Genomic DNA, 20,931 nt, shown 5'->3' on the forward strand with positions numbered 1-20,931 from the left:
AACCAAATGTCCCTAACCATCACGCAACTAAAGAATAAGTGTGCTATTGTTTGCAAAGAGGACAGATTGAGTCAATAATTCCCAACCTTATCAAAAAAAAATTCCCAACCTATATTAATTTTAAAATCACAAGGTTTTATTTGTTACATTAAAATATAACTTTAAGATTAAAACTTAGTTACAAAAACCTTAAATGCATTACATATGATTCTCCAAATAAACTCAAACACATATTACAGTGAATTTAATTGTCTTTAGTTCAAAATTGTATATACTTTTTTTGGTTAGGTTATAGACAAAATATACCCTTTTCAAATAAAAAAAAGAAAATAATAGGGGTAGAGCAAGTGCAATGCAATTGTGTGCGTGTACGACATGATAAGAAAACGATGCCGTATGGGTGAGAGTGAGCAGATAAGAAAGCCACTTGAAGGCTGACGCAAAGCTTAAAGTCGCTCGCTCGTCTCGTCCTCAGTCAGTCCTCTTCTTCCTACTCTCTTTCTCTCTCATTTTCGTCGCAAAATCCAAAAATCCCAAACCCTTTCTTCTTCTTCTTCCTATATATTAACTCTCTATCCATTCTCACCTTTATACAACTTCTACTCCTTCCAAAATCCAGAGTTCCCATTTCCACACTAACCCCACCAATTTTGTAAGCACTTCTCAAATCCTCAAAACCCTCATAACAATTAAACTCAATCTCCCACTTATATCAAACTGTATAAATAACTGTTTTTGTTTGGTTTGGTTTGTTTTGTTTGTCAAATTGGACTCAGCTAGATTCCGCAAAATGAGCGACGCCTTGTCCGCCGCTGATGACTCGAAACACATCGAGGAACTCTACAAGTACGTCGAGCGTCTCAACGAGGCCACCGACAAATCACAGGTCCTCTCCCCCTAATTTCCCACTCTCCTTCATTTTCTTTTGTTTTGTTTTTTTGTTTTTGGTTTCTAGGGTTTTCTAGAACCTTTTTATGAGTGTTAATTTTTTATTGCAGAATTTGAAGGACTATCAAGGGATTATCGACATGGCCAAGTCGAGCATCAAGGCCAAGCAATTGGCCGCTCAGTTCATCCCCAGGTTCTTCAAGTTCTTCCCTTCTCTCTCCGGCTCCGCCATCGACACTCATCTCGATTTGATCGAAGCAGAAGAGCTCGGGGTTAGTCATTTTCACGCGTTTTTTAGTTATATTATTAAATTCACCATTTCCTAAACAGTTTAAGCTTTTGGCCTAGACCTTGGTTTGCTTTATAGGTGGAACCGATAGTTAATTTTGAATATTCTTCCTAGTGCATCGAAATGGTTTATTGTTTTTCTTTAATGGTTGGAAATGATGCTTTGTGTTTCTTTTCTCAATAAATGAGTAACCTTTATTGAAAAGATGGCTGCAATCAACAATAGCAACAACAAAGCTTAACTATGAATGGACAGAGGTGCGCCACGCAAAGCACATAACACGCTACTTTGAATGTAGCCCTAAATATTTGCGCTGCTACTTATTCTGAATCTAATTTCATCCATAGCTGGTAAACATCTGCAGCGAAAATGAGTTTAGTAATTGTAGTCTTCAAAAGTTTCCCCTTCAGATACTATACACCCCAAGTTATTTCATCCCAACTAATCAGCTGCTTCTTTCACAAACAAAGTTTCAGCGGCTCCACCTGTACTCATCTGGAGAAATAAAACTTGAATCTATTTAGCACCCAACCAAGAAATTTTCAGGCAGCCATTGCACTTCATCTACTACCCTTATTTGAACTTGGAACTCAATTGCTTGGATTGCGGCATTGCTAATGGCGTGGTCCTCTAATCTGGCTAGAGCTAGTCCCTAACTCCTTTTCCCATCCTGCAAAACACTTTGACATGCTAGCAGAGTCATACCCGATTCAATCTAGAACTCTTAGGGAAATGAGATTTGGGAGTGAGAGGGAGTTACTTTGGAGGAGAGTTGTAGAGGCGATATGGGAATGATAGGGAGGATGGTGCTCTAAAGATGTGCCGGGTACTTACGGTGTTAGTCTTTGGAAATCCATAAGAAGGGAATGGTTAACCTTTTCTCAGTTTCTATAGCTTGACGTGGTGGATGGTACTAGAGTGAAGTTCTAGAAAGACTTGTGGTGTGTAATTTGCCACTTAAAGTGGCTTTCCTGGAGTTATATAGTATCAGTTGAGATAAAAACTCCTGTAGCAGAGGTTAATAAGGTTATGCAACTCTCTAATGGGGTGATTTGTTGGGATGTCTGCTTCTCTAGACCTGTACAAGATTGGGAATTGGAATTGTTAGTTAGTTTTATAGAACTAATCTATTCCAGGCCTGTGAGAGGTGCGGGGTTTGATAATCTTTGTTGGAAATCAGCCAGGAATCGAGGTTTTGAGGTGCCAGGATATTATCATGCCCAATTGTTGTCTAATGATATGGTGTTCCCTTGGAAGGCAGTGTGGTGTTCAAAGGTCCCTCCTAGGGTTGCCTTCTTCCTTATGGAAGATTTTAACTGTAGACAACCTCCGTAAGAGGGATATTTTTGTGTTGGATTGGTGCTGTATGTGTAAAAGGAGTGGGGAATCAAAAGATCATCTTCTTCTCCATAGCCCAATAGCCTGTGCTGTGGACGATGGGTGTTGCTTGTTTGGACTCAAGTAGCTTATGCCACCAAGGGTCACCGATATGTTTGTTGCATGGCAGGATGCCTTCAGCAGATATCGTAACATAGCTTTTTGGATGGCTGTTCTGCAAGCATCATGTGGTGCCTTTGGAGGGAACGGAATGCTAGGGGTTTTGAAGGATGTGAATAGTCAATCCTCCAAAAATCCTTTTTATTTCGTTCTTTATTTGATTGGAGTGCTGTTTTTCTTTCTATCCCCTGTTCCACTCTCTTAGATGTGTTGGAACGTTGTAATCCTTTTTCTTTCAATAACATTTTCTTGTTACTTATCCAAAAAAAAAAAGGTCATGCCTTTTTCGTACATTCCCTATGTACTAGGCAGAGTTTTAATGAAGTTTTTATGTTACTTATCAAAAAAAAAAAAAAAAAAAGGTCATACATGGTTCTGTTACCAAATTTCTCATACAAAACTTCCTTGGGATGCCAGTTGTCTATTCATTGGAAGATAGAATCTTCCTTCCCCACCATGTGCTTATTCAAAGGCTTGGTTTCTACCCTTAGCTTCACAATCTTTCTCCAACCCCATGCTTGTCCCTTCAAATGACAAATGATTTGCCGTTCATGTAATGAATTGATTCTCAACAAAATCTTATCAATTAAAGGGCTGCAATCCCTGATTTATCAAAAAAAAAAAAAAAAAGAGGGCTGCAATCCCTGGTAGTAAGCCTACAGAAAACATAGGAACACAGAGATATCTAATTGGATTTTGTTTGCCGTCCTATCCAATTTGGAGATTTTGGATTAACGAAGTGTTTGGTTTTGATCCAAGATTTTACTCGGCAAATGGCTATTGCAGTGTTAGTGAATAAGGGTTTTCTTTGGAGGAAGGTTATAGAACAAAATGTTGGGAACTCATGGGGTGGGTGCTGCTGGGAGGTTGGTAGGGGTCTATGGAATAAGCCTATGGAAGTTTATTAGATATGTGTGGGCTAGCTCTGTAGTTATTTGTTGTGAGGTTGGTATGGATCTGAAATTCAGTTTTGGTATCATTGGTGGTGTGGAGAGGTGACCCTGAAGCAGTGAACATCAATCCTGCCGTTTCCATTCAGCATCTATCTCATTTGATCAGGGCTCTCTCCTAGGAACGCCGGAATACAAAATTTCAAACAAGGAATCTATCGACATCAATTCCCTGTCATTAAAAGCTCTAATCGTTGGTGGTGTGGAGAGGAGACCCTATTATGTGACAATGAGGGGCTCACTTGATGTTTATTTTCCTTGGAAGAGTATTTGGTGCTCTGAGGCTTCAAGGAGATTTTTTTTCTTTTTGCTTTTTGGTATGGAGGGAAGCTTGGGGAAAGTTCTAACTTGTAAATCACTTTAGTAGATTGTTGCTGCGTGTGTAAGTGCAGTGTCAAATCTGTGGATCATTTGTTGTTACACTGTGACATTGTTCCATAGGTTCTGCCGAGTGTTTTGGTCTTCCATTGAGATGGTTGAATTGGTTTGGAAAAAGTTCCTTTTTTTGTTTGGAGCCTAGTCCCCTTAAATCTCTTGTGCATACCATGGAGAGAAAGGAATCATTGCACTTTTGAGGATGCCTTGGTGGTTTGACTGAATATGCTTTTCACTAGAACATTGTTTGAATGATCATGTGTTTTGAGTCCTAACATTGTCTCCTGTTTTAGATTTCTTTGATTCTCTCTCATTTCAATTGTAATATATACTTCGTATTCTTTTAGGCTGTCTATGTAAATATCTAGTATACGCAAGGTAGTTCTTTCTCATCAATAAATTTTTTACTTATAATAAAGTGCAAAAGTGAAAGAATTTGAGCCTAATGTCATCACCAACCCCGATAAAGAATACCTCACTTTTATTGGGATTGGCTTCCAAACCTTAAATCGTTGTAACTCATTTAAAAAAGCCTTGATAATCTTAATAAATGGCACATCGACAATTATAAAATCATGAGATCATCTGCAAAAACTGACAGTTTCAATTGCTTTCAGAAGGCAATAGATCCATAAGAAATCTCCATGGCAGTAACAAATACGTAAGGGGATGAAGGGTCTTCTTGTCTTAAGCCTCTCTTACCATGGAAGCAGTCCATAAGACCTCAATTCAAAGCAACTGATGCTTTGGAGTTATGATGTTCTCCTTAAACCAAGTAACAAACTGATCTGGTATACCAATAGCAACCAGGAAATTCAACATAAAACACCAAGAAACTGAGTCATATGTGTTTCTAAGATCCACTTTTATAATTTATTTGGAAGTACCTGAATTTCTGTTATAGTCTTTCAGCATTTCCTAGGCCAGAATAATGTTCTCACCAATATTCCTACCTTGGATAAATGCTGGTTGAGTAGGGCCTAAAAATTAAGGTAAGAAAACCATAATTCTTTTCGCTAAAAGCTTGGTAATGCACTTATATTCTGTTACAGCTAGAAATAGGCTTTCTGAATCTGCTTTGTGATTCATTTCAAAGATGTGCTTTATCAATGCTTGTCTATTGGACAGGTTCGGGTGCAAGCAATTAGGGGGCTTCCCCTTTTCTGCAAGGATACACCAGAACATATCGCAAAGATAGTAGACATTCTTGGGCAACTCCTTGTATCTGGTAAATTACGTTTTTTTGGTTGCATGGCTTATTCTGTTGGTATTTCACTGCTTGTTATTATTTGAATCTGATGTTGGGTTTTGTTCATGGTTTTAGAGGAATTTGTGGAGCGTGATGCCGTGCATAAAGCCCTAATGTCACTGTTGACGCAAGATGTGAAAGGTACTTTGCATGTTATATTTGAGTGCATGTTGTGTCATGCAGAAGTTAGTATATAAACTATTCTTCCTGTTAGATTCTGCAGCAGAAGTTTTATGTATTTATTATTCAGCATACTTAAACTAGGTGACAGGGAGGATAAATATAATATTATTTACCTTTTGCAGTGTGTCCAAAAAATGTTTTTCACCATAATTCGAATAGAAGATAATATCTTTCATTGTGTAAAGTGGTAAAGATCATCTAATTTTCATTCTTTTATATGAACTGGAAAGCGTTGATACGAATATGCTTTTCTGAGTAATGATTTGTATGTTTTGTAATCACAAGCTGTGTTGGAATGGAATATTGACTTGAATGGAGGTTGAGTACCCATGCGAACTCATGCATAATTATTTGCAAGACATGGGTTTAAAGTAATTTTTATATTCACAATATTCACAAATGTTAAGAGGTAGTATAGTTAGTTTCTATGTATCTGGCATGTGTATAGATATGGATCTCTATAAATAGAAGAGTTTACAATATTTGATTTGAACTCGAGACCATGGGATTGTTAAATAATAAAATCAAATAGTAGATTGTAAATAAATCACTGATACAGCTTGCTAAAAACTAATATAATATCACTGGGGCTTGGATGATATCTTTTTTTTTTGATAAGTAAGAATGTTAGATATACGAACGGCTACTCTATGCATGAAAAAAACATAAAGCAAACCCAGAAAATACAAGAAGAACAAAACAAAGAGAAAACATAAAAGAAAACCAGACAACAGATTAGTTACAAAAGAGAGAGAACTAAGAAAAGAAGGGAGAGAATCACCAGTCGTGAGTTCCCTAGCCCGAGACCAATAAAAAAGAGTCCCACTAAAAGAAGCAAGCATCTGATCACTAGAACTATTCAAATCCTCAAAAGTCCGTCGATTCCATTCCTTCCAAATACACCATAGGATGCACAATGGTACTAAGTTCCAAATCTGAGACGAATGCTTCCCCACCTAATTCCACCAGCCAAAAAGCAAATTTGGGATCGATCTAGGTATAATCCAAGACAAACCAAAAGCTATTAAGGCAAAGCTCCACAACCGATGAGCCATCTCACAATGAAGAAGTAAGTGGTCTACCGTCTTTCCACAATGTCGGCACATAATGCACCAGTCTACCAAAACCAATTTCCTCAATCTCAAGTTATCACCCGTTAGGATCTTATTCCAGGCTACACACCAAACAAAAAAAGAAACCTGTCTAGGTGCCTTTACTCTCCATATACCTTTCCAAGGAAAGGCGATTGAGGAAGAATCCTGCAATTTGTTATAATACAACCTGATGTCAAACTCCCCATCAGGTTTTAACTTCCATCTCATCCGGTCTCCAACATCCAGTGGAGGAGTATTAGCTCCCAATATACGAAGAAAATGCAGCCCTTCATCCATCTCCCAATCATTAAGTTCTCGAAAGAAACGAACATCCCAAATTCTTCTATCCTCTGCCCCTTGCCTTGACAAAGAAGCTTCTACAGATGCCTCCTTATCAATGGCAATACCATACAGCCTTGGGAAAGCCAATTGGAGAGGTTGATACCCATACCACCTATCCTGCCAAAATCTCGCTCTATTCCCTAACCCAACAACAAATTGACAATTTTTGCTAAAATCCTTCCATCCCATATGAATACCACTCCACAAACCACACCCATGAACTCCCCTTCCTAGCTTTGAGGTCCATCCCCCCCAATCTTCCCCATATTTTGAAACTACCACCCTCCTCCATAACAGATCCTCTTCCTTCCCAAATTGCCACAACCATTTCCCCAATAAGGCCTTATTGAAAGTAGTAAGTTTTCTTATTCCCAAGCCACCGTTAGTTATAGGTGCACAAACTTTATCCCATCCTACCAAATGAGTCTTGCTATCACCCCATAGAAAATCCCTTTGCAACTTTTCAATTTTATTAGCTACATAAGTAGGAATGGTGAATAGAGATAGAAAATAGGTAGGAAGACTAGATAGCATACTCTTGAGTAACATCAAACGACCTCCTTTAGACAAAGGGTGCGTTTGAATACCACTTATTTTGCTGAAAACTGAAAACAATAAAAAAAAAAAAAATTTCATTACTGTTCAAACCAAAAACACTGTTCATTTGCCTATTTGCACTGTTCATGAGTGCAATAGGCGCTGGTTTTTTTTAAAAAACAAGCGCTGAAAACGCAAAATGTGGGACATGGACACTGAATCCAAACGCTACCAAATACAATTTCTTCCACCCGACTCGGATGATATCTCATTTTACCAATTTCATTTTGTTTTGCAACAGAAAATGAAATAGTGGATGGTAATAAAGTTACTAATATCAAAATGTTAAAAGTTAATATAAAATCATTGGGGCTTGATTGCTATCTTCATTTCTGACACGAGTTTCATTTGAACCAAAAAGTGATTTTTTTTTGTTTGATTTTGTTACGTTGAAATTTCTTAAATTACCTCAAATGTCATCCCTGTTATTTTAAAATTTATTTTATAATAGTAACAGCATCTTGAAATATCAGGCATACATTAATGTGTCCCATTGGGATGGTCACCTGTGAAATCTTGTTGTGGGAAGAAGCTTGTTTGTGGTAGTAGCTTGTTTGTGTGAAGGAACGAAGACTAAATTAAAATGCATACAAATTGGTAGTGATAGGTTTGCTTTGAATTGATATGCATGTGGCTCAGTGCTCCTTAATTTTTTAATTTGATGAAAATCTCATATCAATATCCCTTTAATGTGACATGTATCAGTCAGTGAATATTTTTATTGTCATCTTTCTAAATCATAACTTGCATATTTATAGTATTAACGCTTGATGAGATTGAATTTTCTTGTTCATGTAGCTTCTTTGACGGGCTTATTTAAGCACATTGGCTGTGTTGATGAACCAAGTTCAGACGAAACTATTCGTGAGAAAGTTCTGAGCTTTATAAGAGATAAGGTAAGAAGACCAGTTCATGTTATGCCTGTTGCAATTTTTACCTGGCAGCTCTTTTTGATATTAAGGGAAGTAATTGTATCTGCAGGTTTTTCCTATTAAAGCTGAACTCTTGAAGCCTCAGGATGAAATGGAAAGGCATATAACTGATTTGATAAAAAAGGTGTTTTCTTGGTTTTACTACTTTCTTTTATCAATGCAATTTTTCCTTTTCCCATTTGAAAGCTTCTGGAATTATGAACTCAGTTTTGATCTTGTTATTCTACTAGAAGATGCATGGAAATATAATTTGAGTTTCATTGCAGAGTTTAGAAGATGTAACTGGAGCAGAATTCAGAATGTTTATGGACTTCTTAAAGAGTTTGAGTATTTTTGGAGAAAAAGCTCCCCCAGAACGCATGAAAGAACTTATTGGAATCATTGAAGGACAAGCTGATTTAGATGCACAGTTCAATGTGAGTGCTTATTTAATTGTATTGATAATCAGGTTTTTGTAAAAGAAGTAACTTTTGAGGCAGTTCACTACCCAATGTATAATAATGGCGTGGACTTGCCTGGAACTGATGTGATATTGCCTAAATCAGTCTAGTCAAATTGTGACATATGGATATGATGCACCTAATTTATATGGAGTTTAGGCACTATGTTTTCCTAAAACATAGTGCCTAAAATATCATATACACTATGTTTTCCTTGTCTAGATGTTGATGACATCTGTGCTCTTGGGCTGTTACTTAGACAATGGTGCTTAGGGCTGGTGTAGATCTTATGTTCAAATCTTTGCTTGCTCTCTCTCTCTCTCTCTCTCTTTCCAAAAAAAAAAAAAAAAAAGAAAACTTGAAATGGGCAGTTTATGTGTTGGGCAACTACTTCAATTTAAATAGTAATCAGGGGTGCTAGAGGTACATTGATGCTTTAACAATGTAGAAGAGTTTAAGAGGATTAAATAGTGAAGCCATGCATTGTTCTCAAGGTAAGTTTGAAATATATAAATACAGTTGGAGATTTTGGGAAGTTGACAGATATACTCTTGAAAACATGAGTTGGCATATTATGTTGTAAATTACATGATTAGGATTGGGACTATTATCATATCATGACTTTTTTGTAATCATGCTGCATAATATTTAGCATCATTGGTTGTCCTTTTGATTAATGTCTGTTTCTTCATCATTTTATAAGATTGTCTGGCCTTGGAAAATAATATTTTTTACTTTATGATACTATGAATCCTTGGTTACAATTCTAATGACTTCAAAATGCAGGTTGCAGATGCCGACCATATTGACAGGTTAATATCATGTGTGTACATGGCTCTTCCATTTGTTGTGGTACGGACTGTATTTGATTTTGTTAATTTCTTTAAATGGTTCATTGTACGTTTGTCTGACAGAACTATGCCTCTAATTAAAAACAGAGGGGTGCTTCAAGCAGCAAGTTCCTCAACTACTTGAACAAACACATCATACCTGTATTTGATAAGGTAATACTTTGCTTTCTGTCATGAAATAGTATGTAGCTTGAGTTCATTGGCATTCTGGGGATCTTTATTTCAATATCCTTGGATTCAGTTCTAATTTGTGCTTTTCTTATGCTAAAGGTAATACTAATTCTATACATATGTACTGTTGTACACACATGTCATTATTTTTTTGGAACAGATATACATTGATGGTATAGGAGCTTTCTCATTGGATCATGTTGCATTTCTCTGTCATTTCATTGTAAATATCTTTTAAGTACGTCTTGGAGAGCAAAAATTGCTCTTAAAAATTCCCTCGTTTTAGAAGGGTCTCCGTCATAGGAGAATTTCTGGTGGCTTGATTATGTTCTAATAAAATGTATTATGCAAGAGATTAACTCTATTGGTACTTATGTTTTCTAGCTTCCTGAGGAGCGAAAGCTAGATTTGCTTAAAGCACTTGCGGAAATTTCTCCTTACACAACTCCGCAGGATTCACGCCAGATTCTTCCCAATGTTGTTCAGCTATTAAAGGTATATATGCTGTTTAAAATGACAGTACAAATACAACTCCGTGTATTCAGAATTGCTACATTATTTTATATATATAGATATATATATATATATATATGTATATATTCTTAACTCCATCTTTGCTAATGAAATTGATATATGTGCACTCACATTGGGAGTTTCTGTTGTTTTTTTACTCTAAATAATTTGTTTGTCTCATTCTCATAAGATGTCTCTTGTTCCTTCTCAGAAGTACATGCCACGGAAGAAGACTGGAGAAGAGATGAACTTTACTTATGTTGAGTGCTTGTTGTACACATTTCACCATCTAGCTCACAAGGTTCCTAATGCAACAAACAGTTTGTGTGGTTATAAGATAGTGACTGGCCAACCATCGGATAGGCTTGGGGAGGACTTTTCAGAGTTGAATAAGGACTTTACTGAAAGGTAATTGATTATATATTTTTTAATTTAGTTTTGTATTGTGTAATTTTAATAAAGAAATTGATTCTTCAATCTATATGTTTTTATTACCGTTTCCTCTCTCTGGAGTTTTCTTTTTTTTTGGTTGTTATGGGCAGCAAATGTAAAATTTGTGAACTGATGTTGGTAGGAACAAAGCTTTTCAGCCTTTTCTTATTTTCTGTACTTTGGAAGGGTGAAATGTATCTTTTTTATGACTTTTACACAGTAGCAACCTTTTCTTCTTACCATATATATACTTGACAATTTTAAAATTATTTGCAGGTTAAGTAATGTTGAGGAGTTAACTAGGGCTACCATGAAGAAATTAACTCAGGGAATGGCTGAGCACAACAAAGCTATGGCGGCTGCCAAATCTGATGAAGCAAAGGACAGCATTGTGAGTCTGTTCTCAAGAGATTCCATGGTCTTTGGTGGAGCTTTTTTGTTAACATATATCTCATGACCATGACTTTCATAAAATGTGCAGAAAACTCAAAAGCAGAATACTACGACAGGGTTGCGGACCTGCAATAACATTTTGGCAATGACAAAGGTGAAAAGAAACGAACTTTCTGCGTCTCTAAATATATGATGCTTTATGCTTTTACTGTAGAGATTGATTTTGATTTCTTATATCCAGCCGTTACATTCCAAAACACCTTCATTTATTGGGGATAAAAGTATCAACCTATCTTGGAAAGAAGCAACAAAACCTTCTGTTCCTGCTACGACAACTGCAACCGGGTAGAGATCTTCCTGATTCTGTTCTCTCTCTCTCTCTCAAAAAAAAAAAAAAAAAAAAAACTCTATTTTTTGTACCTTATTTTAATATATGATTTCTAGCTTTCATAGTTTTTCTGTTTTCTTTGTTGAAAAATCTGTATGGCTTCATTTAATCAGCATGAGCACGCAGGGAGTAGTACAAGTGTTTTTTTTTTTTTTTTTTGAAAGGGGGGGGGGGGGGTGTTGTGTCCTTTTGTCAAGGTTGTCCCATAATTGGAAGTGTAATTTTCTCACCTCATTCACTTGCATTGCTTTTCTGCAAGGTTTCATTCTATTGAGATGGAACCTTTTAGGGTGAATACATATATGTTATTTATTTATTTTTTTAGAACAGAATACAGTTTTTATTTTATTTTATATGAACTTTATGTGCAGAGGGAAACGACCTATTACTGCTGCTAATGGATCTGGCAATGCGGCATCTAAAAAGGGCCGTGGAGCTGGTGGTTTGCCAAACCAGCTGGTTAATAGAGCGTTGGAAGGTTTGTCTCATGGTGGGAGAAGTGGGACTAGGGGCAGAGGCAGGGGTTGGGGTGGGCGTGGAAGAGGAAGAGGCTTCCGGTAGCCTAGGTGTGTGCCGACAGAGTAAGAAGACATTCAGCATTCAAAAAGTCAATATGTACCAGAAGTAATACCACTAGAAGCCTCTGATGTATTGAAGTTCTCTCTGTTGGAGCTAGTTTTGATTTATAGAGGAAGCTGATGAGTTTCTAGATTCATTTGTGGGCTAACACTAGAAATCATATTCCTCTGAAGCATGTCCGGTAAATTTAGTGCTTTGAGTTCTTAATTATTCCAAATTTCGCTGATCTAAGCAGCAGTCGGGATTTAGGAATCTTTGCATGCCTGTTACTGTGTATGCACGTGTGTGTATTTTAACGACAATGAACTTGCATTCAGAGGAATGATTTAATAATTCTGACAATTTGTAGAATATAATTTATGTTTGGTTGTAGGAGAACTTGAGATGGTATTGTTCTGATAAGTTTGATTAATTTGTAGAATATGCCTGTTTTTAGAGACGTTTTATTTACAGGATCAACAGTCTATTTCAATATTTCTCCGAAGTGTAAGATTTAAGTACAGTAATTAGGTGCTGTATTTTAGGTTCTCTTCTTAAGATTCTGTCATGTGGATTTTTTCTCATGAGATAAAAATTTATTTTTTAATTAAATAGTCACATGGCTGAATCTTAAGAGAACTTAAAGAACAACATCTAAGGTACTATACTTAAGTTATGTCCTTCTTGAAAATAAGAATTGTTGTCGCCCCTCAACGCAAGGTATCTTTAAATGTTTTAGCAACTACTATGATACATGTGCATGGAATGCTATACTGGAGAAGGTGCTGGAGGAATATCTAAGATATCTTGCAAGACAATTATGCACTGGAAATCTTAATATCTAAGACAACATTCAAATATTTGTGCTTTTTCTTTAACAATCAAGAGTTCATTGCAATTCAATTTCTGCTGGTGGGGAGGACTGAAGGTGCTCGAGTATCAGAAGTTCAACTGAATTCCCGACCTGAAGAATGCTCATTTACATCTGATGTTTCTGCTGGAGTTGGAGCTCTTCCTTGAATTTTGATATGAAAGTGTTTTAAAAGTCTCACTACCTTCTTCCAAGTAGTGACTTCGTCTAGAGATGGAGTTCCATTTGAAGCATCTTGATGTTGACGAATTATTGGTAAGAAGAATTAGGGATAGCAAAAGATAATGAAATAAGTGGCAAAAGATAACTGGTATAAGTGGCAAAAGATAATAGAAGAACATTGAAGCTCTGGAGGCCTAAGCACCTATAATTGGGGGAGTTAACCATTTTTCCTCCAGTGACATTATGGTTCCAGTCTCTGATAGCTTAAGAATTGCTTCAAATAAATCTCTTGCAATTGGCGAGCCTTTTTGGAAGAACTGGGTGGGAAGAAAGATAAGTTCTTTATTAGATTCTTTGGGGAGTAGAAACGAACGTTAGTTTCTATCGGAGAATGGAACTATAATAATTTTGATAGGTTTCAAAAACTTAAGCGGTTTCGTCATTCATTTTCATAATTTGCTTAGATTGTGATTTTTTTTACAGTGTTTGGAATAGTTGAAAAATTCGTCATGGTCGTAATAGGTAAGGCTCTGATACCTTGAAAGAAGTCCAATAATGGGGAAACATTATTATATATCTTTCTTTAGTATATAACTAGTCGCTAATCCGTGCATCGGTTCCAAAAATGAAATATTTATGAAACATCTTAAATAGAAAATTTTTTTTTTTAATAAAAAAAATTCAAATGAGATAGAACTCCAATGCTTATGCTTAGTTATTAGTACATAGTATAGAAACTGTCCTATAGGATATATGTCTTGCCTATTTCACAGAAAACATGAATTTATTCTAACACATCTGAAATCTCCTTCAAGCATGGTTCCTGCAACCCAATTGATGCCAGTTACTGTGAGTTGGCAAACTCTGCAATCAAATCCATGATTCATAGTTTGTGACAAGAGTGTAACACTCAATACCTTGGCAATGAACTAATTTAGTGTGGACTATAATAGGTGGCTTTGAAAAAAGGCCAGTGTCATGTCCAGTTTTGAGATGAGGAGAAACAGGAGATGCAATTTTTGGGCTCACTTAATATTTTAGCTTATGTTTTTTAGCACAGTAAAGTTCAAAGATATTTTGGGTTGGTAAACAATTAAAGATATTTTGGCAATAAGTGGGATAAAAATAAGTTGTCATTAGGAATAAAAGAGTAATAGTATTGTATTTATACTTTTTTCTGTGAGTATTAAATATTTATCCTTATCAATTCTATTTGAATGGTTCAACAATCTTCTCTTGCTCAAGGCCACATTTCGTCTTTCCTTGACTGGCTCTTCATTCACCTCCTTAAAGAGAAGCTCTAATTTCATACAACATTAGAAATTTCAAGTAGAAAAATAGCAAGCATATCTTTGGAAGTCTATTCAATATTTAAAAAGGCTAGTGTTCATTGATCTTTAAAATAGAATTACAAAACCTTATACAAAAAACATATTAGTCCAACAACAAATGACAATGCACACTTCAATGCAATGCACATTCCTCGTATGGCCAAAATAAAATAAACAAATAGCTGCTCAAAAACAAAGCAGCATTGGAAGAGCGTATTTGCTACACTTTTTTTTTACACAAAGTCATAATTGAGACATGTTTTTTTGTTTGGATAAAATTGTCCACCTATAATTTAAATACATACAATATCATAAGCCCTTTGTTTGTTCTTTGGATGGTACTTTAATTATTAAAAGTAATACATAATTTTTCGTTGGGATAAGTTAAAAATTAAATCTGTAAAATTTGGGAACTTATCTCCTACAATTGGTGAATATATGCAATACCTACAACGTATCAATTGTTCCAATAACAAAGTGTGAAATAATTAAAAAAAACACACACACACATAAGCTCTAATTGACAACTAATATGTCAAACCCTAAAAACATTCACGACCCATTTCCTAAAAACATTCATGCATTTATCGTCAACAACCAAACAACTCCAACTCTCAGTAATCATGACCAAAAAAAGCCTACCAAATTTGGGGGAAAAAAAAAAACCATTTTACCATATACTTTTTTCACGAGAAACAAAGAAAAGAAAAGTTGTGATTTCTCTCCATAATTTTCTCTCTGATTTGTTATACCAGTGACATATATTCAAGCAAAGACAATGTCTTGAGGGACTAAAGAGGATCTGTGACACCAAGTGGGTAGAGATTGTCTATGACATTGGCATTTACAAACATGATTTTGAAAATCAGACCATTTAAAGAACCGTAAAAAGGAGGGGTTTAAGGTTGTTAAAGTTGGACTGAGGTCGAACCAAGATGATATTATAATTAATTTAATAACTATTAAAAAAATAGATTAAAGTAGTAAAAAAATAAAAATTGACTAAAATAATTCAAATAAATATAAATATCTATATTTCAAATGTTTTATTTATATATATATATATATATATATCATAACTATCATAAGACAAATAAGTAATATTAAATCATAAGCAAACATAAATAAATATTGAGTATCTCAATCAATTGATATATATATATATATATATATATATGAAATGAATATACTTAAACTTTTTGTTAGAGTTTAATACTCTACTTATTTTATGCAAGTCTTTATTTAAATTATCTTAAATCATGTTTAGCCCATTTGATTATCTGATATTTTTTTATTATGCCCAACCCCATTTGTCACTTATGAAATTATAAAATAAAAAAAAAAAAAAAAATACAAAAACTGAAGAGCGGCAAACATTGGTTTGTCTGCCCATTAAAAAATTGATTAAGTAAAAACACAAGGCCAACCCAATTTACGAAAGAAATAAGTGGTTGACGGCTTGCAAGCATTTGATACACTATAAAGTAGTTGACAGCTAAGCTTGCCTAAGCATTTAATGGGTCAAACACAACTAGTCCATCTTCTGCAATAGCCAAAACCTTCAATGTGATAGTCAAGCAAAGAAGACTTGCAAAAATGGCGAAAATGCAGCAAGAGTGAGAGAGACAGAGACAAAGAAGAAGAATAGGAAGAAATAGTGATGCAATCTCATAGTTTGACAGCATCTCTCTCTCTCTCTCATCTGAACCTGTGAGAACCAAATTACATATTGTTCAATCAATTCTTCACGTTGATAATGTGTACCTAATATGGATTTTGATTTTTGATTTTTTTAATCTTTTTTTCCAGCATAGTGGCAATTGAACAGGTATGAAGGAGTGGTTCTATTAAATGAGGAGAGGAAGAGACCAAGGAGGGAAGATAGAGTGTTTCGCGTTAGAAAGGTTGGCATTAAAAACTACTCTCTCCATCCCACTTTATTTGTCCTGTTTGAAAAGTCAAATTTTTTAAGAAAACATCATTTATTATCTTGTCTACCTTTTAAAAATGTATAAGTTTCCAAAACTACCCTTAAATAGATTTATCAAAAAATTGAATTAGTAAATTAATAGGGGTATAATAGGAATATTAGTAAATTAATAACTTTTATTTTTAGAAACAGGACAATATTTTGGGACATCTCAAAATGGAATAGAGGACAAACAAAGTGGGACGAAGGGAGTATTTAGCTTGGGTTTGGGCTTTATGGTGGATAGCCGTAAGCTTGGGGTTTATGGCGGAGATTGGGCTAGAAATCATTTTTTTTAACAGTATTTTAAAATTATGGAAAAATTTTAGAAAAAAGAAGGGCAATGACATTGTGCAGATGTGGTTCAATGGGAGTATAACAACATTAAATACTATTCAACTTTTACATATAGTAGTCACGAACTCGCGCATTGTGCGTGATAATTATTTTTATGGTGCTTTTATTAAATTTTTTTTCTTATAATTTAAACTAATTTAATAATGAGTAATGTACATATTTTTATTTATTATAGGAACGATTATAAATGTAATATAGGTACAATCATAAATCATAAATATAAATTTTATCATACCAAAATGAAAATAATACAAATTTTCTCAGAAATTCAAAAGGCAAGTTAACTAAAATATTCATTTTTTTTTAATAAAAGTTATTTATAACATTTTGTGAATCATTAAAAAGAATATAAAATTTGAAAATTATTTTTTTAGTTTTATACAAACTTTCTCAAACTTTATTTTTTTTGCCTACAATCCAAAACACCGAAAAACGTAACTAAAAAAATTAATAAAATTTAACAATGATTAATTGGACCAATTAGGAAAACAAATTGTTATTGATAATCTATTATGGTTATTTTCTTTGCAGAAATTGTAATTTCGTCCACACAAAACATATTATCTAATAAACAATTATTAGAAATCTAAGAATTAAATTTCTATACATGTATTATTATAAAATAATAATAATAAAATTGCAAAAGCTAAAATTTGTCACACATCCGATTATTTTTGTTTGGCTAAACTTTACTTTTCTCTAAATAAATGGCATTATAGAGTACTTCTAATACAACTATTAAGAGTACTTTGTCTACCACAAAGGATTAAAAAATAAACAAAAAATAGTATAGTCTCATAGTTTAATATCTAAATTGAGCACTATAAAAAATCATACTCTATAATAAAATAAATACTAGATTACTATAAAATACCAAATTATTCAAACCATACTACGTAATAGAATAATTTTTATATTTTTATATGTTATATTTAATTCTTTATAACATAATAGGATAACATTTAACAATTAAAGAGAACTAAAAAAAAAAAATTAAAAAAAAAATTGTATTAACCCAAAGTAGAGTTTTAAAGAATATAAAAAATTATCAACCTAAAGTAGAGATGCAAGAAAAATTAAAAAAAAAATCCACCAAAAAATTGAGAGAGAGAGAGAGAGAGAGAGAGAGAGAGAACCCTTTTTTTTTTTTTTTTTTTGCGCGGGAAAACTATGCATAGAATGGAAGAGATAGTGACAGATTTATAGTAAGAGGGTATGAATAAGAAGAGACAAAAATAAAGGAAAAGAGGAAGAATGTTATTAATGTAGAGGGTAGTGGAGAGATGAAAAGGTAAGAGAGGGATAAAGGTTGGAGAAGTAGTGGGGAGATGAAAAGGTAAGGGGGAAGAAAGGTTGGAGAAGTGATTGACCCTAGAGGTACTATAGCATTTAACTAACTATACTATGACTACCATGTGTTTGGAAATCCTTATAGGGTTTTATCCTTATGGTTCCGAAAGGTCCCCATGTGGACTCACCTTCTTAAACACATGATTGTTGTTGTTGTTGTTGTTGTTGTTTTTTTTTTTTTTTTTTTTCTCAGGGATTACATTCTCAGTCAAAGGGATTGAAGGTAGAAGGTTAGGAGTCGCCACCTAATTTAACTCTAAGAACCAATTTTAACCCTTAACAAAGATCTACACACCAAATACTAGATTTGGGGGCTTAGCGTATGAGTATGACTAGGCTTATTGACGTGTGGTTCATAAGACTAAATTTATTAGACTACTCTAGTCAAAAACAAATTTCTTAGCGTATGACTAGACTTCTTGACAGGTGGTGCATAAGATGTTGGGCTTTCTTAAGCTTCACATCAACCAAAAATAAAGAGCAGTAAGTTTCAGATGACTTATAGTTCCAACTTGAAAGTGACCTATAGCAATCTCAAATGACTTAGAGCTTGTTTGGATGGGATGAAAACTGAGTGATATCACTCAGTTTTCATGATCCATCATCGAAACTGAGTGGGGCCCACGAATGAGCATATGTTTTGAGGAGTTTTGAGTGACTGTTTTCATGACTCAATGACTCAAAAAAATGGACGTGGGTGATGGAAAGTGAAAACAGTTTTCAGCTGTTTTTAAAACTTGAAAACTGAAACTCAGTGGCAAGTCCGTAAATATGATGAGATTGTGGGGCCCATGACTTGTGTGTTGTCAAGTTAGACCCACTCATCACCAACGACATTTTCTCCTTCTTTCCTTTTTTTTCTTTCTTTCTTTCTTCTTTAGACCCACTCCAAGGCTTTTTTTTTTCCCTCATCTTCTTCTTTATTTTTCTTTCTTCTTCAGACCCACTCCAACGTTTTTTTTTTTTTTTTCTTCTTCTTCTTTCTTTTTCTTTCTTTCCTTCTTCTTTAGACCCACTCCAACTTTTTTTTTTTCATTCTTTTTCATTCTTTCTTTCTTTCTTCTTCAGATCCACTCCACCATTTTCATACATGCATAAATTTATAACTAGAAATAAAAACCCACACCTCATTTTCATGATTTTGGTTTTTGATCTAAGGATTCTTGGGTTTGGGTTTGGGTTTTCTGTGTTTGTGGGTTTTTTGGTGGAGGTTGTGGTTGTGTTGAGGGTTGTTGAAGAATAGAAGTTTCGAACTTTGCTGAAGATGGGTCTGTGATCTAGATGAGGAGATGGGTCTCTCTGTTTTCTGTAGATAGGTATTGTGAAATAGAAATAGGAAAGTGAAATTGAAAGAGGTGCCCAAAATTGGTATTGTGAAATTGAAAAAGGAAAGTAAAATTGAAAAAGGAAAGAAGATTAAAATGAAGAAGAGAACCTTGGATGATTTGCGCGTGTGATGATGTGGGAGATGAGGGAAGAACCTTGGATGAATGGGTATTGTTAGATGCGTTAAATGGGTTTTTTGATGGGATAAAATGAACCACTGTGTAGTATAGAATAAGGGGACACGGGTAGTTGTTAGTGAACCACTGTATAGTGTCAATGGGTGGGATCTACAGTTTTGGCAAAAAGTTGGGTTAAAAATGTGAGATATGTGATTATATTTAAACCAACGAGATGTTTTTGAGTTTTTGAGAAAAAGTGAGGTTTGGGTTATGAGTTATGGGTTTTGAGTTTAAGTGATGAGTTTTGAGTATTGAGTGATGACCAATCCAAACGAGCCCTTATAGTTCCAACTTAGAAATGACTATGCTAATTTATCTTTCTCTAGAATAAAAATAAAAAGAATAAAAAGAAAAAGAAAAAGAAGAAGAAGAAGAAGGAGGAGGAAAGAAAGACTTTGCTAAAGATGAATTTTGTCAATTAAAATCCCCAAGCACGAGTTTCTATTGTGCAACAGAAAGAAAAGGAATAACACAGTTTTGAAGGTGAAAGGAATTTCATACACTTGTTTAAGGAATTATTTTAAAATATTTCATTCACTCTCTTGTTTAAGAGTTTTAATGGAAGGAATGGTAAGATCATTCTTTTATTTGAAAGTTTAATAAGTGAGAGAAAATGAAACTAGTAGGAGGAAAAACTTATTTCTCTCTATTCCCTCAAAATCTCAAATTTTTATTATTCCCCCAAAAGGGAGAGGTTAAAGGTTTTTAAGGTTGGACCAAGGTTCAATTGAGGTCAAAGCGTGATGACGTCAAAATTAATTTAATAGTAATAATATACAAATGAAGGTATTAAAATGGTAAACATTAACAAAATTTTACTAAAAATATGTCTAAAATAAAATCATTTTCAAAATAAATTTATAGAAGGTCTTGTTAACAGGTACCCTTAAAATATTTATTATTTTTAATACAATTTTTATAGGAAATATAAAAATTTGCCAAAAAAGTTAGTTATTTTTTTTCCCATAAAAAGTTTCTAAACATAGTAACTGCTTGTCTTACCTAAAAAATCCAAGAGCTACTTAGAAAATCATGATATGAATAATTTAATACTAGTATTATGCGAATCTTTGCAAAGGAAAAGATTTACAACCGAGCAAAAACCCCCCAATGGGCAGTATTCGTAATTCTATACATGCAATCAATAGTTTGTTGTATGTCATTCATCAATAGCTTGTTAAATAAAATGTCATGTTTTCGCTACAAACCAAAGACAATATAATTAGAAAGCAAAGATTATGGAT

The 20,931-nt window shown here is 34.3% G+C and overlaps 1 protein-coding gene across 2 annotated transcripts; it reads left to right on the forward strand.

Moving 5' to 3' along the window:
* The first annotated feature begins 439 nt into the window (after positions 1 to 439).
* On the forward strand, positions 440 to 12,565 carry LOC126726084 (apoptosis inhibitor 5-like protein API5). 2 transcript variants are annotated; one of them, XM_050431213.1, is made up of 16 exons: positions 440 to 652; positions 777 to 886; positions 999 to 1,160; positions 5,128 to 5,227; positions 5,324 to 5,389; positions 8,263 to 8,360; positions 8,446 to 8,520; positions 8,663 to 8,812; positions 9,623 to 9,688; positions 9,775 to 9,840; positions 10,243 to 10,353; positions 10,583 to 10,779; positions 11,080 to 11,194; positions 11,285 to 11,350; positions 11,438 to 11,541; positions 11,956 to 12,565. In XM_050431213.1, exons 2-16 carry the CDS (start codon positions 791 to 793, stop codon positions 12,143 to 12,145), a joined length of 1,662 nt encoding a protein of 553 aa, XP_050287170.1. In that variant the 5' UTR covers positions 440 to 652; positions 777 to 790; the 3' UTR covers positions 12,146 to 12,565. The 2 variants fall into 2 exon arrangements, with proteins under 2 accessions (XP_050287170.1, XP_050287171.1); XM_050431214.1 differs by having other exon boundaries at positions 781 to 886.
* Positions 12,566 to 20,931: the final 8,366 nt, after the last annotated feature.

The sequence above is a fragment of the Quercus robur genome, chromosome 5, assembly GCF_932294415.1.
Source record: "Quercus robur chromosome 5, dhQueRobu3.1, whole genome shotgun sequence".
Classification (NCBI taxonomy): domain Eukaryota; kingdom Viridiplantae; phylum Streptophyta; class Magnoliopsida; order Fagales; family Fagaceae; genus Quercus; species Quercus robur.

What these genes read in the sequence shown, in the direction of transcription:
- LOC126726084 (XM_050431213.1), top strand. Translation starts at nt 791, where the DNA reads ATGAGCGACGCCTTGTCCGCCGCTGATGACTCGAAACACATCGAGGAA. An exon ending in TCGAAGCAGAAGAGCTCGGG is followed by an intron (nt 1,161 to 5,127) that starts GTTAGTCATTTT and finishes TCTATTGGACAG; the next exon opens with GTTCGGGTGCAAGCAATTAG. An exon ending in GTTGACGCAAGATGTGAAAG is followed by an intron (nt 5,390 to 8,262) that starts GTACTTTGCATG and finishes TTGTTCATGTAG; the next exon opens with CTTCTTTGACGGGCTTATTT.